Source organism: Sugiyamaella lignohabitans, chromosome B, assembly GCF_001640025.1.
Source record: "Sugiyamaella lignohabitans strain CBS 10342 chromosome B, complete sequence".
NCBI classification, from domain to species: domain Eukaryota; kingdom Fungi; phylum Ascomycota; class Dipodascomycetes; order Dipodascales; family Trichomonascaceae; genus Sugiyamaella; species Sugiyamaella lignohabitans.
The window spans coordinates 3,334,815-3,362,545 of NC_031674.1; the positions used below are offsets into that span (position 1 = coordinate 3,334,815).

The 27,731-nt window shown below is 41.0% G+C and overlaps 14 protein-coding genes across 14 annotated transcripts; 3 read left to right on the plus strand and 11 right to left on the minus strand.

Moving 5' to 3' along the window:
• Nucleotides 1–51: 51 nt before the first annotated feature.
• MTR3 (Mtr3p) lies at nt 52–870 on the minus strand (the record flags this gene model as incomplete). Its single annotated transcript, XM_018880110.1, has 1 exon — nt 52–870. One exon carries the CDS (start codon nt 868–870, stop codon nt 52–54), a length of 819 nt encoding a protein of 272 aa, XP_018737961.1.
• A 411-nt stretch (nt 871–1,281) lies between these two features.
• On the minus strand, nt 1,282–2,583 carry GIT1 (Git1p; the record flags this gene model as incomplete). Its single annotated transcript, XM_018880111.1, has 1 exon — nt 1,282–2,583. The coding sequence occupies one exon, from the start codon at nt 2,581–2,583 to the stop codon at nt 1,282–1,284; it is 1,302 nt and encodes a 433-aa protein (XP_018737962.1).
• A 2,085-nt stretch (nt 2,584–4,668) lies between these two features.
• On the minus strand, nt 4,669–5,421 carry SPS19 (Sps19p; the record flags this gene model as incomplete). Its single annotated transcript, XM_018880112.1, has 1 exon — nt 4,669–5,421. One exon carries the CDS (start codon nt 5,419–5,421, stop codon nt 4,669–4,671), a length of 753 nt encoding a protein of 250 aa, XP_018737963.1.
• A 1,741-nt stretch (nt 5,422–7,162) lies between these two features.
• GSH2 (glutathione synthase) lies at nt 7,163–8,716 on the minus strand (the record flags this gene model as incomplete). Its single annotated transcript, XM_018880113.1, has 1 exon — nt 7,163–8,716. One exon carries the CDS (start codon nt 8,714–8,716, stop codon nt 7,163–7,165), a length of 1,554 nt encoding a protein of 517 aa, XP_018737964.1.
• Nucleotides 8,717–9,036: 320 nt separating this feature from the next.
• On the minus strand, nt 9,037–10,524 carry TPO1 (Tpo1p; the record flags this gene model as incomplete). The annotated part of the gene is made up of 1 exon (XM_018880114.1): nt 9,037–10,524. One exon carries the CDS (start codon nt 10,522–10,524, stop codon nt 9,037–9,039), a length of 1,488 nt encoding a protein of 495 aa, XP_018737965.1.
• A 699-nt stretch (nt 10,525–11,223) lies between these two features.
• Nucleotides 11,224–12,039, minus strand: FLR1 (Flr1p; the record flags this gene model as incomplete). Its single annotated transcript, XM_018880115.1, has 1 exon — nt 11,224–12,039. One exon carries the CDS (start codon nt 12,037–12,039, stop codon nt 11,224–11,226), a length of 816 nt encoding a protein of 271 aa, XP_018737966.1.
• Nucleotides 12,040–12,191: 152 nt separating this feature from the next.
• FLR1 (Flr1p) lies at nt 12,192–13,013 on the minus strand (the record flags this gene model as incomplete). Its single annotated transcript, XM_018880116.1, has 1 exon — nt 12,192–13,013. The coding sequence occupies one exon, from the start codon at nt 13,011–13,013 to the stop codon at nt 12,192–12,194; it is 822 nt and encodes a 273-aa protein (XP_018737967.1).
• A 1,550-nt stretch (nt 13,014–14,563) lies between these two features.
• BUD22 (Bud22p) lies at nt 14,564–15,838 on the minus strand (the record flags this gene model as incomplete). The annotated part of the gene is made up of 1 exon (XM_018880117.1): nt 14,564–15,838. One exon carries the CDS (start codon nt 15,836–15,838, stop codon nt 14,564–14,566), a length of 1,275 nt encoding a protein of 424 aa, XP_018737968.1.
• A 351-nt stretch (nt 15,839–16,189) lies between these two features.
• MRPL28 (mitochondrial 54S ribosomal protein YmL28) lies at nt 16,190–16,702 on the minus strand (the record flags this gene model as incomplete). The annotated part of the gene is made up of 1 exon (XM_018880119.1): nt 16,190–16,702. One exon carries the CDS (start codon nt 16,700–16,702, stop codon nt 16,190–16,192), a length of 513 nt encoding a protein of 170 aa, XP_018737969.1.
• A 394-nt stretch (nt 16,703–17,096) lies between these two features.
• AWJ20_3121 (uncharacterized protein) lies at nt 17,097–17,960 on the plus strand (the record flags this gene model as incomplete). Its single annotated transcript, XM_018880120.1, has 1 exon — nt 17,097–17,960. One exon carries the CDS (start codon nt 17,097–17,099, stop codon nt 17,958–17,960), a length of 864 nt encoding a protein of 287 aa, XP_018737970.1.
• Nucleotides 17,961–20,068: 2,108 nt separating this feature from the next.
• Nucleotides 20,069–20,494, minus strand: RIM1 (Rim1p; the record flags this gene model as incomplete). Its single annotated transcript, XM_018880121.1, has 1 exon — nt 20,069–20,494. The coding sequence occupies one exon, from the start codon at nt 20,492–20,494 to the stop codon at nt 20,069–20,071; it is 426 nt and encodes a 141-aa protein (XP_018737971.1).
• A 588-nt stretch (nt 20,495–21,082) lies between these two features.
• On the plus strand, nt 21,083–22,543 carry AWJ20_3123 (prenylcysteine lyase, putative; the record flags this gene model as incomplete). The annotated part of the gene is made up of 1 exon (XM_018880122.1): nt 21,083–22,543. The coding sequence occupies one exon, from the start codon at nt 21,083–21,085 to the stop codon at nt 22,541–22,543; it is 1,461 nt and encodes a 486-aa protein (XP_018737972.1).
• A 1,997-nt stretch (nt 22,544–24,540) lies between these two features.
• MEP2 (ammonium permease MEP2) lies at nt 24,541–25,962 on the plus strand (the record flags this gene model as incomplete). Its single annotated transcript, XM_018880123.1, has 1 exon — nt 24,541–25,962. The coding sequence occupies one exon, from the start codon at nt 24,541–24,543 to the stop codon at nt 25,960–25,962; it is 1,422 nt and encodes a 473-aa protein (XP_018737973.1).
• A 233-nt stretch (nt 25,963–26,195) lies between these two features.
• Nucleotides 26,196–27,005, minus strand: SCJ1 (Scj1p; the record flags this gene model as incomplete). Its single annotated transcript, XM_018880124.1, has 1 exon — nt 26,196–27,005. The coding sequence occupies one exon, from the start codon at nt 27,003–27,005 to the stop codon at nt 26,196–26,198; it is 810 nt and encodes a 269-aa protein (XP_018737974.1).
• Nucleotides 27,006–27,731: the final 726 nt, after the last annotated feature.

Genomic DNA, 27,731 nt, shown 5'->3' on the forward strand with positions numbered 1-27,731 from the left:
AAAAATTAAAAAATAGATGTGTTAATAATAAATAACTGATTTATTCTCTTTTTATTTAGAATTTGAAGCTTCCTGTTCCTTATCATGAAACTCTTGAAGTATAACGCCGTTAAATAGTGTTCTAATTTGGCAAGCAGCTTCCTTTGCAGATTCAGTCAGGGTCGTCAAATTTTTACTGGTGATGTTCTCTCCATCAAGCCACATTCCAACAATGTTACTTTCGTCTTGACCAGTCATGAAACTAAGAACCCCTTCGATGTCTTCTGATTCTCGTGGGGTCTCTGGATCAAAGTACAAACTTTCCCCATTCTCATTTCGACTCAACAGTACTGAAGCAGAGGTGACTATATCGTAGAGAGCAATGCCAGCATCCACAAGGGCAAGACTGGCGACATTAGTAGCCGCAGCCAGTAATGACTTGAAGTTTCTATTTTCGAGATCAGCCGAAATGACTGTGATCATAATATTAATGCAACTTTTAGGGTACTGAGTTAAGATAATACCGGGAGTAATTGATGTTTGTACAAATGAAGTGATATCTTTTTCAATCGACGCAGATTTATCGTTGGATGCATCCTGTCCTAAGCTGGGCAATTTGGCTTCTACTAATAAATCCGCTTGTTGTGTAAATGATCCCCTTATTGGCTTGGGTCCGTAAACTGAGCATTGTAACTTGATATCTTCCACCTCGAGGTAGGCAGAACCACTGGCATTGGCTACTACACTCTGTTTAATAAATATTGGTCTAATTGTGCGCGTTCGGGCAATAGTAGTCTCTTTTGACCCTGAGGACCCTTCATCTTCCTTGAATTGTAGAGGTATCGTATCTACTGGTGGGAGCACTCGTCTTCTATCTTGTAAGACACTCATCTTTTTTGGAGGGCAATGGGATCTAAATGTCTTCAAACTACAAATAATTATATGCATGTAAACTTTGTGAAGATTCGGATCAGAATGTGCGGCGTAGCTGGGTCTCTGAGAATATACAGTAGTATATCAGGTCGCTCGCTACGCTACCATCATTGGTGTTCTAGAAACAGTTGTCAATCTTCGATTAGCTCAACTTTCAGAATTTTCCGACTCTTGCACTCAAGTTATTCAATAATTCGCGTGCTAGCCGTAGTATGAGATTTGCCCAAACTTTCTACCTCTGTATGCGTTAACACATGCAACGCAGATGAACGAAGATAAGCACTTGAACAAACCATTAAAATTACTAGATACTATTACTAAACTTTTAAATACCAGATTAAACAGACATGACTAAACGGAATGAGTAGATTATTTAGTGTCGTGACCATCACCAACAGCAATTTCTTGCTCGATAACAGAGTCATCTTCACCAATTTGACCATCCCATCCTTGAGACCTAAGATAAGCAGCAAAACGACGGTCCTCAGCACCAAGATCCTCATCGTTAAGATGAGGAATGAAGAAGTATACAATGACAATACCGCATAAACCAATAATGGCGGCAATGATGAAAGTCCACTTTTGACCCAAATTAGTCTGAATAGGGGTGAAAACCTCAGTACCAATAGCGGCACCAGCTTTACCAACGGCAGCGGAAAGTCCATAACAAGTACCACGAACACCAGTGGCATAACTCTCACTTGAGACAAGTCCCATCATATCACCAGGACCCAAGTTACCGAAACTGTTCATCAATCCGTAGAAGACTATGAAAAGAGCGGTGATCTTAGAGATCTTCTCAAAGGCACATCCGATAACAAGACCGAAAACAAGGTATCCAGCAAAACCAATCATAGCAGTGTACTTTCTACCGATCTTTTCACACAAGTAAGCACCAACAAAGACACCAGGAAGGGCGATGATTCCCAAGAGCAAAGTCCATTCGATGGTTCTCTTGATGTCAGTGGACTCGGTGACATTGGCAATAATGGTACCGGAGAAGATACCATTGGGGAAAGTGACGAAGTCATAAAAGAACCAAGCACCACAAGTACCGATAAGACGAGGCCAGTAGTATTTGAGGACCAACAAGTAGGGGACCTTCTTCTTCATAGCACCCTTCTTGTAAAGTTCAGATGTGGTCATTCTAAGACGGAAGTAGAAGACACTGAGAGGCCAAATACAACCAATACCGAAACAAACTCTCCAAATGGTACTGAGATGAGCTTCACCACCAGCAGCGGACCAAACAATCAAGAAAATAATCAAACAGAAGGGACCACCAAATGACAACGGGAAATTGGTGACCATGACGAAAGTAGCACCTCTTCTCTTGACTTGTTGATTCGAAGCTTCAGATGCAGAGACGGAGGAAGCAGGATATTCACCACCAGAACCAACACCTACAATACCTCTGGCAACAGTAAGCATCCAGAACATACCTTGGGTAGTAGTACCATGGGCAGCAGTACCTAAAATACCACCAACAACAAGCATCAAAGTAGTGAGAATAATAGCAGCCTTTCTTCCCATCCAGTCACAAGTCAAACCAATACCAATTTGACCAATAATCTCACCTACGAGCAAAGCGTTGGAAACTCTGGTCTTGACAGCTGAAGTATACACCTTGGAACCATACTTGGCAGTGAAGATAAGATTGGAAGCAGTCATAAGATTATTCTGATAGCCATCTGAAATAAGGGCGAAGCCAGCACAAATGATGGTGAAGATAGCACCCCATGACTTTTTAATGTGAGCGTCAGGGACGTCGTTGAAGGCAATCTGATCTTTGTCATATGAATCTACTTCAGTTTCATTCTATTGTAGTTAGTTCAGAACTTCTCTCAAAAATCCTCGTCGTTAGGCGCTTATATTTCTTTAGTCCTGTTAACTGCAAGGTCCAGGTCCTGATTCCGTATCAAGTAAGCCTAAAACAAGCACTAAAACAATGCATACCTTAGAGTACTTCTCACTAGCAACGACTGACTTATAAGCAGCCGAGTCGATAGTCATCTTTGATGGTAGCGGGATATGCTCTTTTCCTTAAAGACTGAATAAATTTTAACTCGGGCCATCTCTATTTATATATCATGAGAGGTTGATTCCTACGCGACTATCACTCTGCGATAACCTTCAACCGAAATGCATAAGGTCATGCAGCTGAGAGACAGATTCTCATTTTATTCAGTTTCCTGCATAGGAAGGTGGGTAACAGACGAGAATGGGCACGAGGTAATAGATGGTGCCGTGCCTGCAGCATCAGGCACGTTTGGACAGGGGTACCTAAGAAAATGTCTTGGAAGCGATGAGCAGCAGTCAAGCCAAGCCAAAGACAAGTGCAGACTTGCACAGTGTCACTTGGCATTCTGTAACTTCACGATTAATCACTGGGGATATACCGTTAAGCTTCCACAATTTCAACGGACCAGTCACCTTTAGTATCTCCTATTCCAGTACTGTTGACGAAGATCGCATGGGGGTGACAAAGTTTAAAAGATAGAGTTCGTGTTGCATGGGAATGAAATAAATTTAACAGCCGCAAATCAATCTCTACCCCGCCACGTGCAACGGTGAAGGCGTCGGCTTGATAGTAAATAGTGGAAATATACTCGAAGATCACCAACATGCGCGACGTTTGAGCAGCATGCTTCCCGTCATTATGTCAGCCAACTCAGGTTCTAGAATAGAAAACAAGTTGCAGATAATGAAATATCGCGCTATCAAAATGGTGCTTTATCCGCTCTTGCTTTATTGCTATAGGACTCAATAAACCCGTTACCCGCTACCTGTCTATCACCATGATCGTCGTTCCATATTCAAATGGCAATTGATCGAGGAGCTTGACCAGTTAACTAGCCAAACTGGTTATGTCCTAGCAGGCGTTCTTCCTGTCGTAAAGATATTCATTGCATGTTGATTGCCCCCTAATCGTTAAATTTTTTTTTTGTTTCACCGAGAACCGTGTTATCAATCAGCTATCAGGAGAACCAAATAATATGTACCTCTATGCATAACGACTCAAAGGGTTTAATGAGATCTCTCCCGGAATAATATTTTTCTTGGTGCGTAAGATCTCGGAAAGGAGTAGCATCGCAAGACCCCCAGTGATAGACTCTGATAAACTGATTGGATGTTACATTAACGTTTAACGTTTTGATGATAAACTTAGTGATCCGCCGATCTTTTAAAGACATTTGACTTGCACGATTCTTCCGCGCTGACAGTAGGAACAGCCCTATAACCCTTTCTGAATGCATAGAACATGTTTTTGCCGGTTGAAACGTGTTTCCATGTGTCCATGTATGCATTAAGGGTCCATGAAAAAGGGTTTTGCCCGTATTCTCATGCATTAAAAAGCTGGTTCTCGTGAGCGTCGTAGCTGTAAACCGTCTTGGCACGTGTACTTGCTACCCAGGCTGTTCAAGAATCTACAGTAGTCTGTGAGCTTTTTTTTATACCTGAAATTGCGAAATGCCTGAGAAATGGCTCGTAAAGAAACCGAAGTAAATCATATGCTGAGAAGAATGAGCAAAATCCACGGTTCAGCAATGATATAGCTTTTTAGATGGAGCGAGATAACAGTAGCAGGCGCTAGTAGGCTTGGTCTTCAAAGAGGGTTCATGTGCAGGTCCAACTGTCAAAATTACACATGGTGCGACAGCGCTTGACTTTTAACTGGGGATATGTGCCGGTCCAGGTTTAGAGATACACATATAGATGGTACCAGTGCCAGAGTTTCGTAATGGCGACTTGTAGCTAAGAGATGAATCCACCATCTACTGTCAACACAGTACCAGTGATTTTTGAGTTTGTAGCAAGGAATAGAGCTGCCTCAGCCGCGTCTTCAGGGCTAACTAATTCACCCAATGGTGTATTGGCCATGAAGTAATCTTTGACAGCAGGTGCCACAGCTCGACCCATATCCGTATTTGCTAGACCAAGAGACAGACAATTAACTCTCACGTTCTTTGACCCCAGCTCGACAGCCAATGATTTGGTGAAACCGACTATACCAGCTTTTGATGCGGCGTATACTGAAGTTCCTGTTACACCTCGTGAGCCCAATACCGATGTGAGGTTAATGATATTACCAGATCTTTTTCGTACCATAGATCTCACAAATGACTGGCTCATCAATATGGATCCTAACAAATTGACTCTCAATAGGTGGTCAATGTTCTCTGGTTTCATTTTCATCAACAACGCCGCTTGTGATATTCCGGCACTGTTCACTACAATATCAACATCATTGATCTTATGTGGCCATTTTTCTGGCAGATCCGAATCAGTAAAGTTCCGTCCACATGAAACATCGAATTGCGTAACTGAATGAGACTGGTCGGGTGCCACAGTAGATAATTGCGGTAAAGCCGCTGCTAAGTGATCGTTGTTTGTTGATAATAAAAGGAGCGAGGCACCTTCACTAGAGAACCGTTTGGCAATTTCTAGGCCTATACCACGTGAGCCACCCGTTACAATACATTTTTTACCAAGTAATTTTAGCGACATATTTCATGGTTTAACCAACAGGTAAATATTGTAAACAGCTAATGCTAACATAGGAATATGTCGCTACACTCTGATTTTAACATCAAAAAATACCTAACCCGCAACCCGTTTTGACCGTAGGCAGTAGCGTATTGAACATCCGTCTCTTTGATCTACTATCTGGTATGAACTAAAAAGACAGGGATGATGTATATCCGCTTTATATGAGAGCTAGCTGCTTGAAATTCTTCCAAGAAAAAAAATTGGTAATTTGTATTAAAAGCTTGTATGTGAGACTAATTCTACACATATAAGTCAGTTTAAATTTTCCTGCCAAGCAAAAGTTAGACATCAAAGATACACAGATATTAATATTTTTGTTACTTTAACACCGATTAAAGGTTTAACCACATTGTTTACTAGGTAATTGAGATATTTCTCTTTTCTTAAGAATATTTTAGTTTAACTTTGCATGCAAGTCATCGCAGATCACAAGCCACGCATATGTCCCTGCATATTTCCCCGGTTTGTTTACTTTGCTTTGCCGCTTTGCCCTTTTGTGCGATATTCTCTCATTCAAAAAGCCCATAATTGAAAAAACGAGGACAAAGGCAGGAAGCGAAAATCAGAATTGTCATAATGGTTGGCCAAAATCCCTATCGTAGACGAGATTCGGTTCGCCGCTATATCTCCAAGACTGTTCAACCTCTTTTAATCCCATTTGTATTCGTTTTTTCGGGAACGTACCAGTACCCCTTCACCGTATGTATCTTTGTTGGTTTTATAATCGAGCTTTATATTAACGAAGTGCTTTTAGGGTATCTATTATTTCTGCTCCCATCCAGTTCTCTGGGCGTATCTCGGAAAGATCTTGGTCCCTGAATTGTTACTTGTTACTTTCGTATTTTCAGTATTCTTCATTTTCTTTTATCCACCTCAGGCTGCAATGGCTCTTTTTTTCAACGGTCCATCAGGAATAGTCACTGCTTGGGTAGCAGTCTTGCACGAAAGTATGGTCGCTGCTCAATTGATTTCGGATATCTTCCTCTTGCCAAAACCCTTGGAGATGTTATTCGATGCTGTAAGTCCAATCATAATAGAAAAAAATATCAAAATCAAAAATCCAACTAACCCCATCCAGATCCTTAGTAGAGAAGGACATGATGATCTTGTACTTAAGGGCCGTTTGCGTAAGATGACTCCCACAACAGCTACAGATAAGATCAAACAGTCTTTGAAGACAACTCCTGGAGCAATATTCTTTCCTCTCTGGGTTATTCAATGTACTATCAAGACCCTGCTACACTTTGTACCGATACTGGGGCCCGTCTTACTCGTTGTGTTAGATGGCCCCAAACATGCCCGACGTTGCCACCGACGTTACTTTCAGTTAAAAGGGTTTGACCTTAAACAGGAAGAAAACTATGTTACACAACGGCGAGGTCAATACATGGGATTCGGAATTGTGGCTGCTGCTCTTGAATCTCTCCCAGTTATCGGGCTCTTCTATGCCTACACGAATTGTTGTGGGGCTGCCCTTTGGGCTGCCTCCATTGAACATAAAATCAAAGGTACCGCAAGGTCCAATAGAAGAAATACCTCAGCTTATCCCTCTCGGCATTTGAAGTAATGTCACCATTAAAGCAAATTTAAAATAAGTGTTCAATAGATTGTAATAAATGGTTAACAGATGTCTAAATTTAACAATGAGTCTAAGTTTTGCCTTTAATTAGGAAACAAAACGTACAAATTACACATTATGTTAAACTAAATATACAGAGTCAATGCAACCAAAACCAGCTGCGACACCACCTTCGTCACTGGTTTCAAGCTTGGTTCTCAGCAACCAGTCTGAGTTACTATTCAAGTAAGATTCTCCAGTCTTTGTATCCCAAAGCACTCCTCCAAAGACACCCAATTCAGATACAACGTTACCACTATAAACTTCTCCCATTCTTAGGATTTTGTTCTTGTTCTCAGCTGGCTCGATTAGTTCCATCAATATATATGCCCCCCAGTTTTTCTTTGGTATACTAGTCAAGAACGAGGGAATGTTCCTTCTATAAACATTGTTTCCACCTCCTTCTCTCTGAGGTTTCAGCACAAACTTCTCAGGTGAATCAAAAGCAAGCTTACGGGCTTCCAGACCCCTTTCCGACTCATCGAGAGGGTAGATTTTCACAAATGTGTCGAGAATCTTCTTAAGTAAAAAGTCCTTAGTATCGATAGTTTCCGTTCCTTTAGCCTCTAAAACCAAGCTATCTTCTAAAGTAGACTTGGAAAACTTGGCAAATCTATTGAAAATAGGAGTGTCAGTAAGTAGTTGTTGGATCTTCTTAGCCCCTGAAAGTTGCGTCAGCACCGATGGGCATTTAATTGCGTGAGAATTCTCTAAGAAGTAGCGTGCAGACCACTCTCTCTCAGTTGGGTAGTCTGACGGCCCGTATCCACTCCTGTAGTATACCACAGAAATTTCAGAATCACTTGCAACATGCTTGAGAAGCTTAGACGACCCTGAAGTGGTCTTTGTCAACTTGGTTCGTGCATGCTCTAGTGTCAATCTATAAGACTTTATGCCATGAGAGTTAAAAAGCTCAAACTCTAGCAATCGTTGATCAAGAGCATTCCTCTCACCTGGTTGGACTACAAACAGTATGGCAGTGCCTTGGTCCCTACCTTCTCGAGTAATATATGCCTTATGCATCTCAGCCAATGACGAAGATAGTTTCACGAGAGATTTGGAGATGGGAATAGAGTTCTTGTCAAGGGCAGGAAGACCCTGAATGGAAAGATTGTAAACATCAGCAGCGACCAGGTAGTTATGCAATTCGGACAGCTTGGAGGACAAACCACCAAATGAAACAGAAACAGTATTGAACTCAACCTGTTTGATTTGACCACCTGACTTGTCGGAATTACTATGTATAATATAATCAGAACGGAACAAGCCTCCGGTCAATGATTGAGAGGGGCCCTCTCTCTGCACTCTCAGATGAATATCAAGCAATCGACCAGTGAAGTCTGGATCATACTTTCCGAGTTCAGACAATTCCTTAAGCAGCCACTGTTCATCTTTCACAATCTCATGGTAAATATCGTTATAACCCTTTTGAACAAGTAAAGCTTCATTAAATGCAGATTTAGAAAAAGGAGAGGGAAACACAGTCACTGGAGCAGGAATGCCGCTTCCATTTAACTCACCAGATAAGAGGACCAGTCCATTAGCCAAAGACCAATCCTGGATGTATCTCACAATATTTGCTTCATTTTGATGAGACACTCGAGGTGGATATTGTACCTCATTACCTCCAGCCATTTTATCTACTTAAATTTCACGACTGCCGTTTACACACAACTTAAAGATATGCCGTTGGCTTAAATACGCACTTCAATGGTGCATCATAACGTGATTAGCTTATAATATGCATAGATTATATAAGCATACGAAGATACTATATGCAAGAATCGGGAAATAGAGTTCCTGGCTGGGAGTTGCGAATTAATTTTATAACAGTATACAGTTTTTTGGCTGGGAATTGCAAATTAATTTTTATAACAGTATACAGTTGTTTGGCTGGGAATTGCAAATTAATTTTATAACAGTATACAGTTGTGTTAGCATTGGCAAAATGCAGATTAGAGTTTTCCCCACACGGAAGTCTCTCGCCATGCTCTTCCCTTGACTCTAAGAATAAACGGCCCAGGGGCTACCAATAATCCGATCCCCGCTAAAAACGAAAATGTGCCCTGAAAGGTCATCCGATCTATCATAAGGTCGATTACCATCACGAGTAGCACTGCTACAAGCGACCTCATAACTCCATTAGCCGCTAAAGCTGATACCCCGTATTGTTTATAGACATCCAATGTATACATAACGGTTGTCATAAATATAGTAGCAGTACTGAATCCTGTAATTACACTTGCAATTGCAGGCACCATCCAATGAATAGAATTGAACGGACCTGTCCATCCAAACATCATGAGACCAATTGGTAACCCAACAGCCCCGATTGACATATTTTCCAACCTCTCTTCAGGTAGATTCTCGCCTGCTTCATCGCATTTACGCAAATATCTTGGATTACTGCCACACAGGAGTATGCTGCAGAAAAATACACCAATCATGATTTCAAAGTTTGGCAGATAGGTTTGGATAAACCCATAGTGACGGTACTGACTATAGACCCTAGGATATGCCACAAAAAACGCATACAATAGACCGTATGAAATAGATGAATATACACACAAGAACAAGAGCGCTTTGTCTTGTCGTAGCATATGCAGTGGTCTGAGAACATATAAGTTCAAGACATTTTTCAGCGTCGGAGGGGCCTCCTCTATTGGCGCTCTCGCATTAATTCCTTGTTTCCTCAATGCAATTGCCTTGTCTCGTAGAATCAACGGGGCGTATGATTCCTTCACGAAAAAATGCATAATAAATAATACTCCTCCAATGATCATTATTAGCCACGAGAGCCAGCCGAAATCAACCCGGTCAATAAGAACAGCTCCAATGATTGGTCCCAATGTCGGGGCAGCATAAATAGCGATGATATTTGTCGCCGAGGTATAACCTCGGGCTCTAAAGTCCCAAATATCAGACATGGTTCCTCCCAAACTAACAATAGCACAGACTCCAAAAATGCCTTGAAAGAACCTGCCTAGAAATAATGTGGTCAGGTTGGGGTTGATTCCAGTCGGGATCTGGAACAAAATGAAACCAAGAGTGGCCACTGTCCATGCTTTTTTCTTCCCGTAAGCCTCGTTAAAAGGAGTCCATATTAGGGGACCAAGGGAATATCCCAGTAGTACGAGCGCTGAAGTAAGATGGCCCACTTCCGACGAAATAGGATTTTTTGACAGCGTACTAGCCGGGGCAGGCGACATGATGGATGATGACACTGACGATGTAAAATTTAGCATCGTCAGAACTAATGTATGATATAGTTTTCGCTTTAATGAAAATTGTTGGGGATCTGACGTATCTCCCCGTTCAAACTTGTCTATAATTATCAGAGGTCCCTCTAGAACCTCTGCTGTAGTAGTGACTTTCTCATCTTCTAATTGCAACGTTGGTGTAAATTCCTCTATTGGAAGGTTACCAGATGGGGGTCGAGACATTTCAAATAACCCCACAAACAACTGAAATCATATGTGATTCTTGACTTCATATTTATGAGCAGTAGGATTTTCTTTCATATATATATCAAGATCATCGACAGTCTCAAACTTAACCGACGAAGGGGCGGGGAAGGCTCTCCGCATGCGGGGCGGGAATCCCACTCAACCACAAATCGGAGATCCCGTAACTGTAATTTGAGCTCCGCTCTATCAACCAGATCCAGTAACGAGAGCGGTTCTCAGCATCCCAAACTTTAGCAATCGATGAAAACGATAGCAAAATACGATACAGACCTATGAAGCTATTATCATTCGGTTTTAACGGAATTTTTCCATATTAAATTAATATTGAAAATTGCAAACTCACTCCGCTGCTGACGCCATCGCTCATGTCAGTCATGCATGCGTCAAGGGTTTTTCACAAGTTCGTCGTTTGGCTATGATAGGGCAACACTCTCTAAAATTGGATATCCTAACTGTGGAGCGTTATTTTACTTATCATTTAGCATGGCTTCTGAACCTTCACATTAATTTTAACAGGATAATAAATGCAAAGGAATACACCCATAAGTAAGATGCCCGGCGTTAAGATTTACCGAGATGGGTAATAAAGCCCAAATAGTGACACATGCAATATTAATTAATTATATAATGTAGTATTTATAAATAAGTCAAGTTCATTCTTGATAATTTTTGATTCTAATTGGCATACTTGGATCTTCCTCTCAACATAGAACCATATCTGTACATAACAAATGGAATGACTGCCATACCAAGAGAAAGAAATCCGAGTAGACTCGACCCCCATGCGACTGGATAGCCCTCAATGGCCAGCTTATCATACATGGCCTGTCCAAACAGTGGAAAAGCGCAAGCAAAACTGGATCGAACCAGAGCATTACCAGCAAATACAGACGCAAGATATCGTGGATAACTTTTGGCGAGATAACCAAATCCACACTGGAAGATATTAAAAGCACCCATTACAAAGAAAGCCTCTGAGATTACAGGTAAAATCCAGTGAACTTTGGCAGTCCAGCCAAATAAAAATAACGACATGGGTAAAAGTAGACATACCCACATAGCAAGAATCAAGAAATGCTCAGGAAGATAGGTACCAGCACGTTCGCGGGGATCAACTATGACATTCATGAACACAATTAAAATTCCAAATGCAATCACACAGCCTACCATAAAGCCAAAGTAAGCCAACCCCAATTCAATCAATGAGAAGTGGTAGATACCAGAGAAGACAATTGGGAATGCTTCAAAGAACAAATAGAAAGCACCATATACTAAAGCAATGTAGCAGTCGAAAGCCAAGATACCAGGTTCGGTCATAATCAGAACCAATGGTCGGTATGTTGTCTCTTTGAGAGTGGCTACCCAATTCTTGTCCTTTTGCTCCAACTCGCCAACAGTATAATAACGATTATCACCAGTCTCGCGTCTAATTCGATTCGCACGACGGTGAAGAATGTTGGAATGCAAAGTCTCGGGGAAGAAGAAAGACATAATACAGAACGCCGCTGCACAAAGAATCATCAACAACCAGAAAATGTAGCGCCATCCCTTGGCATCGACCATAGCGGCACCCAGTAAAGGAGCTAGAACTAAAAGAGCAGTTAGTATACAGAAAGTAGGATAAATCGTGATCTATTAGACCATTATCGACAGAGAAACTTACCTGGCGCAGCGACGGCTCCACAAGCCCAAGCTCCAATCAGTCTTGGAAGAGTATGACTGCTGGAGACAATATCACCTAAAGTAGCACCACCAGTACTAATGGCAGGAGAAGACAACACACCGGTGATGAATCTTACAACGATTAGGCCACCAATATTGGTAGCCAATGCAGCGGGAATTTGAAGAATGAAGAAGAGAAACAAAGTGACCATGTAGATGATGTTTCTACCAAAAGTAGCTTCCTCAGACAACGGCGAAAATATCATGGGACCCAAACCATATCCTAGCACATAAATAGACAAGTTTAGAGTAGCAACAACATGACCCACACCAAACTCTTCTTGAATTGCAAGTTGACCTGGGGTATAAATAGACGAACCCATGTAAGTAACACAGGACAAAAGCATGACCTGAAATACCACCATGGCTCTCTTCCATCTTGGCCAGTTATGAGGGTGCTCTGGATCATTAGGACCATTCCAATCTACAAGAAACGGATCAACGGGTTCTGGCCGCTCTTCAGATGGTGTAAACAGTCCAGGGATACCATTTGATTCCACCTTCTTTTCCGCATCAACAGCCACCTCGGTGGTCATTTCAGCATTACTAAAGCCAACAGGAATCTCGCTGCTATTGTTATCTTCACCATTTTTATCCAACAAAACTGAAGTATTAGATAGAGTAGCTTGAAGCTGAGGTTGCGTTTCCGGTTGAGGAGCAAAGTTGCTCGACAATTTCACGAGCCCAAAGGCTTCGAGAATATCGACTACCAAGGTATTTCGGAAATTTTCAACATAAGTCATGGCAATATGATAAGGAGGTAACAGCGAAAGCTAGATTGATAGGACGACTCAATGTCTTTAAACCCCACAGTTATTATTCTATCACACTATCGACTTCTGACAATAATATGTTTAAATAATCGTAAGGGACAAAAAAAGTCAGTACTAATGAAAATAAAAGTGAACTTAAAACGAAAGGTAAGTCTGAGTCCAATGTCTCGTAGCACACTAAAGATTTTAGTATCGTCGGAATATTATTATTGTGATCTATTTAGAAAAACATGAACAGAATCGACGAAGTAGTCGATATTTATCTTAGTGACCTATAATTTTTTTTTCGGTAAGTTTCTTTTTTTCACAGCCTAAAATCCGTTATTCAAAGTTAAAGGTAGCGCGGATCATCTGCACAACACTAAATAAGGTTATTGTATACTCAGATCATGCATCTCTTAACTCCACGGCTAATTCATCAACCATGCCAGTTAAATCAAGAGATTAAATCCTAGAAATATGGCCATGATAGTAATAAACTTTTGATGATCATGACATTCACCGACCAGCTTACTTATCATCTATGTCTTTCACGTTACAAATCCGACTTCCGACAACAAAGAAATCACCAAAGTATTGTTAGTCACCGTTGTCGCTAGTTCATCGGCTTAAGTTCCTTTGACATGCAGACTCTTAAGTATTGATTACTAAACAAGCCGTTAAAATACATGATCATGACTAGACCAGACCACATGCATACCTGTGCATGACGGAGTTAATAACGGATGATAAAATCACGGAGATGTCTCGAGATCAGCATATCAGATTTACTTCGACTCTTTTCTAGAAAATACAATATTGCTAGCAAATATCTCACAAGGTAACTTTTCCTCGGAATCATGGTTCCTCCGGACTCATGAAGCCACAACATTGAGCTAATTTTAACATAAAATACTGCCCATCTTTGCAGCAATTGCTCATAGCCCCAATTCCCTATGCGTCAGGGCGGAGATAACCTTGAAGAGATGACTCCCCGGTTAGCTAGCCTGGGCAAGAAATTTAGCTACCACCACACCACGAAATAGACACGGTAAAAACTTTATTGGTACACCTGTAGGCTACAGGCGGTCTGCGAGATAACCGGCTCAAGCTTATCTCCGGGGCATGTGTGTGAGCAGTGCGACTAATATACTGATAGATTTGAACATATTATTAGTCATACGACTTCATGCCCAGAGTCCGGAAATTTCAAGTCCGGTATATAGTGCTAGAATCCGGGGATAGTAGAAATTAAGTTTCCGCTAAAAGCAATACAATATGTTGACGATTAACAATCTGACTTATTATTATTAATCAATATCGATTGGAACACTTGAGTAGTCAAGATTAGCATACCAGTCAATGGAACTGGAGATCGATCAACTGATAGGAATATGTCGTCGGTTCATATCATTTGAGACGATTAAAAAAAAAAAACTGATACAAAAATAAATGCAAAAAAAAAGTTATCAAATATGCGAATAAACATTGGTCTAGAGGTTGTGTGATGAGGATGTGTGATTCTAAATGATATCAGGAATTCAAAATTTGATTTTCTTACCCTCGAACTTGGCGGTGGCTACAATCTTTTTCTTGGCTTCCCAGGAAGGATGAAGTGGTTTGTCGTCTGTAGTATGTGATTTGACAATGGGCTTTGTTGGCTCAGTAGCTTGTTTAGCGGCTCGTCGTGCTTGTCGCTCCTCAAACTCTCTCTGCCTCTTTTCATAATCAACACGTCTTTCCTCCTTTTCTTTTTGAACATGATTTGCTTTCGAACCGTATTTCATTTCCCAGATCTTTCTTCGAGCTCTCTGTCCTCGTCGATTTTTCCTTTCTGTCGTCACAGCTTTGACTGTGGCATCATTGTCGTAATCATAATTGTCGTCATCGTCAGACCCTGAAATATAACCTGTTGCAAGCGTGGGAAGGTCACCTCCTGCGGCAGACGAGAAGAAATCGTCATGCTCCTCTTCCTCTTCCTCTTCCTCTCCATCGTCATCACCCGATTCTGCGGATTCGCTATCTGAACCTGCTACAAGGTGATCATTGGCACCGTCATCAAAATCGGCAAAGTCGCCTTCAGCATCGCTATCTCCTGTTGTATCATTACCAGCCCTCTTTTCAGGCTCACCAGCTTGGTTTTCACTTTTATTATTTTGCGGTATGTTGGATTTTTTCTCTAGAACGCTTTTAGCCTCTGTCTTGTCTATGAGTCCAGCCACAAATTTAACACTGACTGTCATTTGCTGTAACCCACTTTTCACTAAATTATTATTACAAAGACGTCCATAAACGTTCTTTTGATTATTCTCCCATTTATCCACTACAGCCTTTTTACTGATAGCATCCTTGATGACTTCCTGAGAGAGAAATTCCGGTGCCGAATCAGGGTGTTTCTCATAGTTTTTCAAAAATAATTTAAAAATAGTACTCAATACAATGAATTTAGCCAGATCATCTGCCTTGAAGGTCTTTACAGCAAGGGCTTCCTTATTAAGTGCCTTGAGCTTGATGTCATCTGCTTTTACAGCCTTGATTCTTTTTTGAATTTTAAGGCCCTCTAATGTTAACGCCTTTTTTAGGGCTCTTTGAACAACTTGTTTGCAATGGAATATTTTTCTATCGACCAGGGTTTTCTTAACTTCTCGAATTTGCTCTTCAATTTCCTCAGCGGTCATATTCTTATTGGCAGTTCTTTTCTTCTCTTTTCCTACTGCAAATTTTGTTTTCACAAGCCTTGTTGGGGCCGCGGTGGGATCCTCCTTAAGCTGTGATTCTAGTAAATCCAGTTTCCATAACAGGTTTTCTTTTGACATTGTTATTGTAGTTGTAGGAGATCAACTTGATAAGTGGTGAAGTGCAGCTCTGACAAAAATATTTTTGAGCCCCACAGAGTAAGCATGCATGATCTGCCTAATAGCTTGACCGACTGATTTCAAGTTCTGGTATGCTTTATATAAGCACTTTAAGAGTTAATCTAAGCTAGTAAATCGAGAACATTGGGAGTAAGATCAAGGGTTACAAAGAGAGGCTTATCTAGCATAACTTTAAGATATATCAAGACTCAATCGAAGCGATTTGCTCAGAAATAGTCAGGGTCAAGTTCTGATTCTTTTCTATCGTTCATTACTATTATTTACAATAAAATATATACAAAGTCTTCTTCACTAACGCTTCTTGGCGTAAATATCAGTAACTTTCCAGTCTTCATGCCAGATTTCATTAGGAGGTGTCTCGGTAGGGATTCTCATTTCTGGGCTGAATCTCTTGCCAAGCTCTCTTTTAGTTGCTTCAAAATGTAGGTAGCCATTCAGAGATTTCAGTTCCTCAGCAGCCTCCTCAATTTTCTTGTATTGACTCTTGAGTCTCTCAGTTCGTATTAACTTCTTGTCTCTCATGAAGATCGACCACGCCTTTTGTACAACGTTGTGTCGAATCAAATCTTCCATGGCTAGTTTGATTCTTCTTGGCTGCTTTTTGTGTGCTGAGAACACACTCAACATGTTGATAATACGTTGGGCACCAGGAGCCAAAGCTCTGGCTTTGGTTCTCTTGCCTCTAGATAGAACAAGATTAGCGGTAGCTTTGACGTTGGCATTGTTGCAACCTACGACGCTAGGTCTGGCTGAGCCTAGCAATGTAGGTCCCATTGCCCGTAGCGACGACTGAATCCTGAACATTATGAAGTTGAATATGTGGTGATAACTGCCTGTAAGAAGGAGGTTAGTAACTAGTGTTAAGAGGGCTTGGATGTGAAATTTCAAATTTCAAATGTTGCCCTAACCCTCGTGAATCGATCCACCATACCTGTGGAGTACCTTTAGGCCTGATCTGAGAGATATAAGTTTCAACAGTTTAAATTATCTACAGTAGTGTTCTGGTCGAGATATTAGCTCAACGAAAGCGATTATAAATATTGTTTAGATCACTTGAAGAAGGTAACTTAAAGTGGTAAATTGAAGATATGTACCGATGACGAGATGTATAGCGCCGTACAGACTAGTTAATAATAAATCCGACTGACTTGTAGCATAGATCGCTCTCAAGGGTTTTGACGATATCTGAGAAACGACAATGTTAAGGGAACTACTCATATCTTCGCCTCTATTGATAGCGGGTGTTTTTGCATTCTACTACTTCCATAATTCCAATGGTATATCTGCAGAGCAGGCGCCTGTGACATCGCGGAATCGTCCCACTGAGGAGGAGCAAGACGAGCTTGTCAGAAGATTGATGAATGATATAGAACATGAGCAAGACCTTTTAGATGGCGAATATGATGAAGAAGATATTTACGAGAGTGATGAAGAAGGAGCTGGATTAGCTAATGAATACGATGAAGGTGGATTTGACGCAACTGAACTACCGGAAGAATTTCGCAGGCGAATTAATCCAACGCCTGCCCAATTAGCAGCTGAAAATGCCGCTGCAGCTGGATCTTCCACCAGTGCTTCATCCTCACGCCGGAATCGTACTGTTGGTGCTAAGAAATCGAAATCTTTGGCGAGGAAAGACCGTATAAGGGCATACAATGAATACGTTCGACAAGAGGCTGAAGCTGAAAGATTACGCCAACAAGAATTTAATGAAGCACATGCTGATCTCATTGCCGAAGCAAAGCGTGAGAGAGAGCAACGAGAAGCTTCTGCTGAAGCCCAGATCCAGAAACGACGTGCTGAAAAACGGGAGAGAGAAGAACATGAAAAATTAGAGCTGGCAAAATTGAAAGAGAGTCTCCGACATACCTTGACTTCAGTAGGGTCTGTAAAGCTTCAAAACGATGCAGAAAGAGAAGTTGCAAAAGAAATTGAAGAGGGAATTGTTGTAGCTAATGGAGATTGGTTGGTAATGATTAATGAAAAAATGCTTAGCAATATCGCCGCTACCATAAAAGCTTCTGGTAGAGTCTCTTTTGCCGATCTAACTTCTTCCATTTAATCTGGTTTCTATTTATTTCTTGGAATCTATTTCTTATTTGTTTACAAGCATGTATATTTGATAAAAGCTGGGCTCATCCCTTTCGCTTTACAGACTTTGAAATCGGATCTTGTTTCTAATCTATCATATTAAGCATTGCACTTCCAAAAGCTCACTCTAAGCTTAGACTATCAGACTGGGATTGAATAGAAAAGGGGTTGAGCTTGTATCTTCATATTCTTCACAAATGTGCAGGTGTATAAATTGCCGTCAGATAAGCGAGCAGCACCAATATGCAAGACAGAGCAGATCTACGACATGAGTTACCTACATAGGCTAGCCGATTCCTGAAGATAGCCAAAAGAGGTAATTTTTTTCCCCCCTGGTGCATCTTAATGGTGGAGGTGGTTCATAATATCCAGCTCGGTTACAATAAAATGAACTTCTCTTTCTACAACAATCGTAGTAAAAATGAACGTTGGTCTTCCTCTCCAGATATTTTCATTTATTGCTTTTCTTTTACATATCCCAGTTCTCATTTGGTATGTCAAGATTAAAAACATACCAGCTAGTTGTTTGGCTACATGGTTTGCAGTATTAAGTCTAAACACCTTTATTGCGACTACAGTATGGATTTCTCCTGACCTTGACCAATGGTGGAATGGTGCTATTTTTTGCGATATAATGGTAAGAGTCCTAGCTGGCTGTAACACTGGTATTTTGTGCGCAACCACAGCGGTAGCTAGAAATCTGGCCATTATTATGTCAAACGACGGTCCTAAACTGGGATTCAACTCTTTCAGAGCTAGAATGTTGGATCTCGCGATCTGTATGGTTTTACCTTTAGTACTAATGATTCTGGTATACATTGTCCAACAAAGAAGATATTTTATATATCAATATCAAGGCTGTACTCTCCAAGTTGCACCAACATGGGCCACATTTGCAATCATCATTATTTGGCCCCCTGTCTTGTCATTTATTACTTCTGCATATGTCATTTTGACTGTTATTAGATACATGGTAAAGAGACATGATGCCAAAGATATGCTGCATTGTTCGGGATCTGGCATGACGGTTCAGAAGTTTTTTCGCTTTTTTATCTTCTGTGTTATCATAATTGGCGTGGTAGTACCATTTAGCATTTATCACATGGTGGTAAATATTGAGGCAATTGAATTCTATAATATTTCATTTAACTGGAGTGAATTTCATAGCGAGGCCTGGTCAACTATAAATACTTTTGCTGGCACTGAGCCTAGTATAGACCAGATCATTGATTGTGTCCTTGCCTACGTTAGTCTCGTATGTTTTGGCACCGGAAAAGACGTTGGCCAGTGGTACCTAAAGGGTCTAGATTTGATCAGAATTGGTTGGGTCTTCAGACGTCTTGGAGGATATATTGATACTTTTGAAAAGCAGATTTCCTCATTTGTCAAGAGGTATTTTAAAAAAGAACAAGACAGTACTTATTCAGGTGCCGTCGGTAAAGTGTATCATTCACAAAAGACCATCACGTCACCTGAATTAAACTGGAAGAAGCAAAGGCCTCCAAGAAAACAGCCTGGGTTAGAATTTTCATATGGTTCCAGCCTTCATGATGTCGAGTCGGCAATTGATCAGGAATTGCAGTCGGTACCAGTTAGCCCATATTCTATTAGCAGTCGAGCCAAGCTAGTAAACCAAACAGAGGAATTGAAGTTCAGTGATATAGAAGCACCAGTAATAAAGGGCGTGCCTTTCAGAAGTAAAGAGTGGCATAGTTGGAACAAAAGGTTCAATTTCATTGATGATCATGATCACGACACTCAAGACTTTGATCCATATCAGAGAAGCGATTCTGACACCCCTTCTACTAGCGAAGGGCCCTTGGTCAGCATAACAAAGTCATACAGAATAAGTAGTTACGTTAAGAGATAAAGTCTAAATTAATAAATAGGCATCTTATATTAAAGTTACAGTTTATAGTGTTAAGTGACATACTATCATGTGCCAGAGTCGAACGCTATCAATTGAGTCCAATGGTTGTATCGCAAAAATTAGGAGCAAGAATACAATTAATCTAGAGACTAGTACAAATAATGATAGATAATAATGGGTACCGAGTAGAGTGGAGTGGCAAATAGTGCTTACTCTTCTACGGTCTCCCTCTTTTTAACTGATACAGGGCTCACAGATTGTTGGATCAACTGAAGATTTTGTCTGACCTCACCATTTTCACCAGTGAAACTATGGATAGAAGCATCAGCCTCGACAAACACAGTGGAGCCTTTGTGGAGGTACTTGGTCATGAAATCAATAGCACGGTTGTCAAATACAACAATATTAAACCAAGAGGTTTCACCCTTGTTGTTACCAACAGCCAATGGATAACGAAGATACTCGGTCTCAGATGAGGCAGCCTTTTGCTTCTCTAGGTCAGCACCAATTCTGCCAACTGCGGTAAATCGAGCAACGTCTGCTCGAAGAGTGGTGGCGGAAAAGTTACGCACGGAGTTGACAGAGTTGAGTCCACGGGCAATTGTGGAACGCGAGCTAAGGAAACGGTTCATCATTTTTCTTGAAATGTGACTCGCTGATAAGCAATTCTAAATAGTTTTAATAAACAAACGGGGTATGGTCACGTATAAATAGATCGCATATGTACAAGCACGCGTCAGCTTATATAAATATGATGAACTACGTGATGTATCCATTTACCCGGTTTTCACTTGGAACATTGCAACCTGAAGACGACCGGATTAGGCAATTCCTCTACTTGCTGAACCTGAACCCAGTCGCACACTCATTTTCAGTTACCTGGAAAAACCCTTTATAATCGACGAAATATGATCAACTTTATTAAAATGTGGCATAACGAGCCATGACTGTAACTATGCCAGTGAATTTATGGTGGTGTAAAAAATCCACAAATCGTTTAATAGAAAGCACATGTGTGCGTTTCGAACCTCTTACTGAAAAGTCCAGTACCAATAATGCGAACACTGACTGACCGTTTTCTGGGCCGTACTGCACCCTTGTATGTATATGTTGTATGTATATGCAGAGATTGGCTTTGTTATCTTATCGCTATCAAGATCACTCTGGAAATATTAATTGCGTGATTGTGTCGCCAGCAAGAAACTTGACGACCTGATGAAACTATGTTTCAACAAATTCTTTCCCTCATTGGCAGTTTTAACTTGGGGAACAATGGTCTGGTTCCTAATCTAGTCTCACAACAGACCGAAGTATTACCGTTAAATGCTTCAATTGCAATCATAGGCGCTGGTGCAGGTGGGTCTTCGGCGGCATACCATCTCTCAAATTATTCACGCCATCAGGTCGACGTGACTATTTTTGATAAAAACGACTATATTGGAGGCAGGGTCAAGACGATTGAGATTGAAGGCGAATCTTATGAACTTGGAGGATCAATATTTGTCACCGTCAACTCTTTGCTGATTGAGGGAGCTGAGCAGTTTAACCTTAATATCAGCACACCAGAGGAACCAGAAGGAAACAATTCAACTGTATCGGTATGGGACGGTCAAGAACTTATTTATGACTTTCCAAGAGGTTGGTCTTGGTGGAAGGGTATACTTTTTCTAAAGGACTTTGGGCTGTCACCGTTGTATGCCACTTACTATATGAGAACGACTATTGGAAAGTTCCTACAATTATACGAGGAGCCCCTTTTCCCATGGTCAAGTTTGACAACTGTGGTTGATGAGGTTGGTCTGACAGAATTAATTGGTACAGATTCTAGAACTTGGCTTAATAAAAATACATCAGTTGGTACTAAGTTTCAGGATACTATACTACAGGCTCTGACAAGAGTAAACTATGCATCGAATTTGGATCATATCCATTCATTAGCAGCAATGGTCTGCTTAGCAGCTGAAGACGGTGTGCGTCAAATCGTTGGGGGCAATAACCAAATCTTTCACAATTGGGTTAAAGCTTCAGGCGCATATGTTAAATTGAATCATCCAGTGAGCAATATTGTAAAATCAAACGAAGGATGGCTGGTAGATGGCAACTATTTCGACTATGTTATCCTCGCTGCACCATTTGCACACTCGGATCTTTCCATTATCAGTGGTACACACGGAGAAGACGTACACTTAATTGAGACCGAGAAACTAATCCCAGATGTCCCATACGTGGAACTGCACGTAACATTTGTCTTATCAAAGGAAAAGATTGATGGCGGTAATTACTTTGGAAAATACGGCTACTCATACGGGACCATCCTTACTACCACAACGCCACCCTATGCTGAACCACAATTCCTTTCTTTATCTCAGGAGGGAACTACAGAAAAAGGACATTATGTGTATAAACTGTTCTCGTATGAAGACTTGAGTGACGAGCAATTGATTGATATATTCGGATGGGTTAAAACTCCTAAAACGCTTTTAAAAGTATGGAGAAAGACTTGGTATAGCTACCCAAAAATGCAACCTGTATCGGAGCTTGCTAATATTGAGATAGCACCTAATCTGTTTTATACTAGTGGAATGGATCCATTTATTAGCACTATGGAAACAAATGCTCTGTCAGGAAAGAATATTGCCAAACTCTTACAGGCAAGAATTTATAATAAACAGAACAACCAATAAATTTCTTATTGTTGCCATTCCCCTATCACTGAGTTCCCATTCCATACAAATACTTGTGATTCCAGTTTAGTTGTATCTTGGAAAACTGCAACAGTGATTCTGTAGATAGTTCGGCCCTCATCGTAATAAGAGTCGAGCTTCTTTAGGTCGCTTTCGCTTATATTTACTATACGACCTCGTACCCTGTCGTTCGGGCTATACTTTAGCGTCGAGTAGGGATAATAAAGGGGCTTGAACAGTGAGTAGCCAGGGAGGACATATTCACCATTTCCCGCTATGGTAGTGTTAATATTCAGTCTGTTTATTAGAGAGTCTGAGCACTCCTCAGCAAGAAACAGTATAGAGCTTGATGTAAAACATCCAAAGCGATCCATGGTTCTCCAAACGTGTCATAATATTACCATGCTAATACATTTGTACTATAGAATTATGTCACCTACAGTTCTTATGTTAATAATGAGATCTAGGGATCTATGGACATCAAGTCTAAGGATATGGAACCTGGGAATCTGGAGTCTGGGATCTGGGGATCTTGAGATCTGGAAGAGATTTACGATACAGAGGAAGATCTCCTTTCCAGTTCCGATATCGGCAAGACTAGAAGTAGAAGGGCTCTAGTTGCGGGGTAAACTAAACTTTAGCTCATTGTTTGTAATACGATAAAAAATGACATTTCTTCAGTAAATATACCGAAGATGCCGATCCCCTGTCCACCGGAAACCTAGACCCTGGAGTCAGCTTGTGAAATAGGCTACTGGATTAAACAATGACGATCAGAGCTAGCCAGTTGCTTGTCTGTCAGTCCTCAACCAGGAGTCTCGGCCTCGCGTCTGGTTAGCTTCCAACCGAAAGTTAGGCGCTCAACAGCGGCAATTACCGATTACATCTAAAGAATAAATAAAATCCCTCGCTTCCTTTCACAATGGCAAGCGTCATAGAAATCAATTGAATTAATTTTCTCGCTACGCGAACTGACTTTGACAGTATATTTACCTTTTTTTTCTTTTGAGTGGGTGATTAATTTCATTTGTCCAAGTTCATTCACTGTTATTTCTTTTGCCCGAAATAGTACGATAACCATAGTCAAGTATTCTATCTAGTGCATTACACTACATGCTGCAGCTATCTCACCAATCATCGTGCAAGTCCTTATCAAGCAAACCGTTATCAAGATTATCACTTCCCTAATCAGAATGAATTTTCTCGGCGACAGATCTGGAAGTCCATACGCATGTTTTCAGAAGATAGAATGACCAATAATTGAGCAGTAAACGAGAACTATTTTCTCAAGGGTGTTAGCCAATTAATAACCCTCATATGACAAATCATATGATGGCACTAAATACGAGTTGCCAAGAAATACAATTACTGGTTCAGAGAATAGATTTATCTACTATACTAATGAAGCAGCAATTAACATGGTACGACAGATCTTATTGGAATGCAGAGGAAACCTCAGAAAAATACACACCTGTTAAAATTCACTTTCTTGTCTTGTTTCTGAGTTCCGGTACGCCCCTTAAACCCGTATGTAATAGTCTAATCTGGCGTTATACACCATAACCGAGTGCCGATCCAGCCCAGCAGCTGCCTGCATAATTATTGGCCCATCTCCAAGACGTTATCTACGTGCAATGACGCGCCTAGATCAACTAGGAAACTATGTCTACAGTTGCTTATCTCTTAGGCAAGATAGGACCAGTAAACGTAGCGACCGGTGCTCATCTGAATAACCGTTAGCCTGTGCAACTCACCAATACGGGTTTTTTAGGGATGTTTATCCAAAACAGGATGGGTAAATAGAATATCACTGGTTTCCCCCCGCTTCTATCCATGTTCCCCCGACATCGGAGAAGAATTAATAGGAATTATAAAAAGGGGGAGACATTCCTGTTAAAGGAACCTATTTTATTTGTTTTATTTATTTCTTCTTTCTTTTCTGTAGTTATTATTCTTCTGTAACCTAATAAGAATAATAGTACTTCAAAAAAGTCATCATGGGGGATACAGGTGGTGATTCATTGACAACTGATGTCAACAAACAATATGACCTGGCCAATATGGTCTGGATTATGACAGCCGGTGCCTTAGTTTGGATTATGATTCCTGGTGTTGGATTGTTATATTCGGGTCTGTCAAGGAAAAAGCATGGACTATCATTAATTTGGGCTGGTATGATGGCCACGGCTCTTGTGTCATTCCAATGGTTCTTCTGGGGCTATTCCCTTACTTTTTCGCACGAGGCCAATAAGTTCCTCGGTAAATTAGACAATTTCGCTATGATGAATGTTTTGGCTGCACCTTCTGTTGGCTCAGCTCTTATCCCTGACATTCTATATATGTTTTACCAAGGCATGTTCGCTGCTATTACTGGTATGCTTATGGTTGGTGGTGCCCACGAAAGAGCTCGTTTGGGTCCTATGATGGTTTTCTTGTTCATCTGGATGACTGTCGTCTACTGCCCTATCGCCTGTTGGACTTGGAACCCTGCTGGTTGGATTGCCGTTATGGGTGGTCTTGATTTTGCTGGTGGTGGCCCTGTCCATATGACATCCGGAGCTGGTGCCTTAGCTTATGCTCTGATCTGTGGTAAGAGAAATGATCCTGCTGCCACTGGAATCCCTGTCTACAAGCCTCACAATATCTTTTACATTGTTCTTGGAACAATTTTCCTATGGTTTGGATGGTTTGGCTTCAACGGTGGTTCTTCTGGTAACGCTACTATCCGTGGATACTATGCTGCTGCCAACACCAATCTTGCTGCTTCTTGTGGTGCTCTTGCTTGGATGTTCTTGGACTATTTCAGAAAGGGAAAGAAGTGGTCTACTGTTGCTCTCTGTTCTGGTGCCATTGCTGGTCTTGTTGGTATTACTCCTGCTGCTGGTTTTGTTCCTATTTATTTTGCTGTCCCAACTGGTATTCTTGCCGCTGTTGGTGCCAACTTGGCTGGTGATTTAAAGCATGTATTGAGAATTGACGACGGCTTGGACATTTTTGCCCTCCATGGTGTTGGTGGTTTCATTGGCAGTATCTGCACCGGTCTTTTTGCTGCCGACTATGTTGCTGCTCTTGACGGTCTGACCGTAATTTCTGGTGGATGGATCAACCATCATTACAAGCAGCTCGGATTCCAACTAGCTGGTGCTTGTGCCACTCTAGGATGGTCTTTCGTTGTCTCCGCTATCATCTTATTTGCCATGGACAAGATTCCTGGTTTGCACTTGAGAATGCATGCTGAAGATGAGGCTACTGGTACTGATTTATCGCAAATTGGCGAATTGGCCATGTGGGAGGAAGAGGACTCAGTTATTCCTGGCGTCCATGCCAATACATTGGTTAACCCCACACCTGAAAAACACTCTCGCACCAACAGCCAGAGTGATGTGACATCTCCTGAGGCTCCTGTAATTGAAGCCTAGTTAATTGTTATTTTTTGTTTGTTTATTCGTAATTTAATTTGGTCCTAATGTATTTATTTTCTTTTGAACCTTTCTGCTTGTAATTTACCAGATTCCTTCTGCCCACAAAACTTTCAACCATCCAAATCCTTGGTGTTACAATGGAAGTAAAGGTGATGGCATAACCTTCTATCAGGCTGGAACAGGTGCTACCAGTAGGAAGGTGATAATACTAATAAACATTATTCGTTAATCTATAAATCGTCATGAGATGCCTCAGGTGTAGTTATCTTGCCTGGTAATATCACAATATACTCTATATATAAATCACCAAATTTTCCTGGCTCGTGCAACACGGGCATGCCTTTGTTCTTGATAATCTGTACCTCTCCAGTGGTCACAGAAATCCCTTCTTTACGAGAAAGCTTGATATCTGAATCGTCGAGGAATTTGACTGTTCGGTTCCAGCCACCGTTAGTTGCTTCTTTGAGACTAAGAACTTCTTTACGGAATAGATCCCTACCTCGCCTTCTGTATCCCATATTATTTTCGCGTGACTCCTTGATATGAATGATAAGATCACCAGCATCCCAATCAGGGCTTTGATCTGATTCTCCTGGGATAACATGATCAAAGAACTTGCCCACACCAGGCTCTATCACAACATGGTAATTTCTATCCTCTCTAATAACGCGGTCACCTTTGCAAACCGAGCACGGTTGGCTAATCACCTTTCCTTTACCTCTACACACATCACAGGTGGTTTGCATTTGTTGAATCATACCTGGTGCCAGTTGGTGACGTACAATCCTTATTCCGTGGCCTTGACATGCTGAACAAATATGCTCTTGACCATCTGCTGATCCTGTACCATCACATTCATCACAGACTCCCTGCATGTTCAATTGCAAGTCTAATATTCCTCCTCTATAGGCATCAATCAAGGAACACTCAGTAAAGGTTTGGGCATCAGGACCTCGTTGTACTCTCTGTTCACGTCCCATTCCTCCTCTTCCGCCAGGTCCACCAAAAAAATTAGAGAATATATCAAATGCATTTCTCATGGGATGTTCACCATGTCCATCTTTTAACCCTGCCTCGCCATATTTGTCATATTTGGCTCGTTGCTCCTTATCTGACAGTACTTCGTAGGCTCCAGCTATTTCAACAAACTTGTTTTTGGCATCTTCATTCCCTGGATTCTTATCAGGATGGTATTCTTTACTTAATTTTCGATATGCTTTTTTGATTTCTTTCTCTGAAGCTGATTTCGACACTCCTAAGATCTGAAATAAATAGTTAGAATATTTACCAACTCGACCAAACTTGTTTCTATCTTACTTTATAATAATCTTCGCATAGACCTGCTTCGAAGAGTGCTGATAATACCAGCAGTCCTAATAAGAGCCACCTTGATAGCGATAGCATTGATCTGATTTATATATTAGTGGCAGACGCAATCACTTCCGCAATATTGACCCAAGATTCCTTTTGCAAATAAATTGGTTGATCCAGGTATTAACGTGGTCTTTAATATGAGTAAGGCTTGATTTGGTCAACGTCAACCTTTCCGTATGCATTGCATTAGTGCACAGAGCACCGTTAGAGATGTCGATGCACGGCGCTATTTTTCAGGGGGAATTCCTCGCGATGCTCAACCGAGTTCCTACCATCATTTAGAAATGGCCATATATTAAGAAAAAATATTAAAGTTAATAAAATATTTTAATGCTTCTTTTATTAGTTAAGATTATTATTAGTCCCAAAGCTGTAGTAAGATGCCGAATACA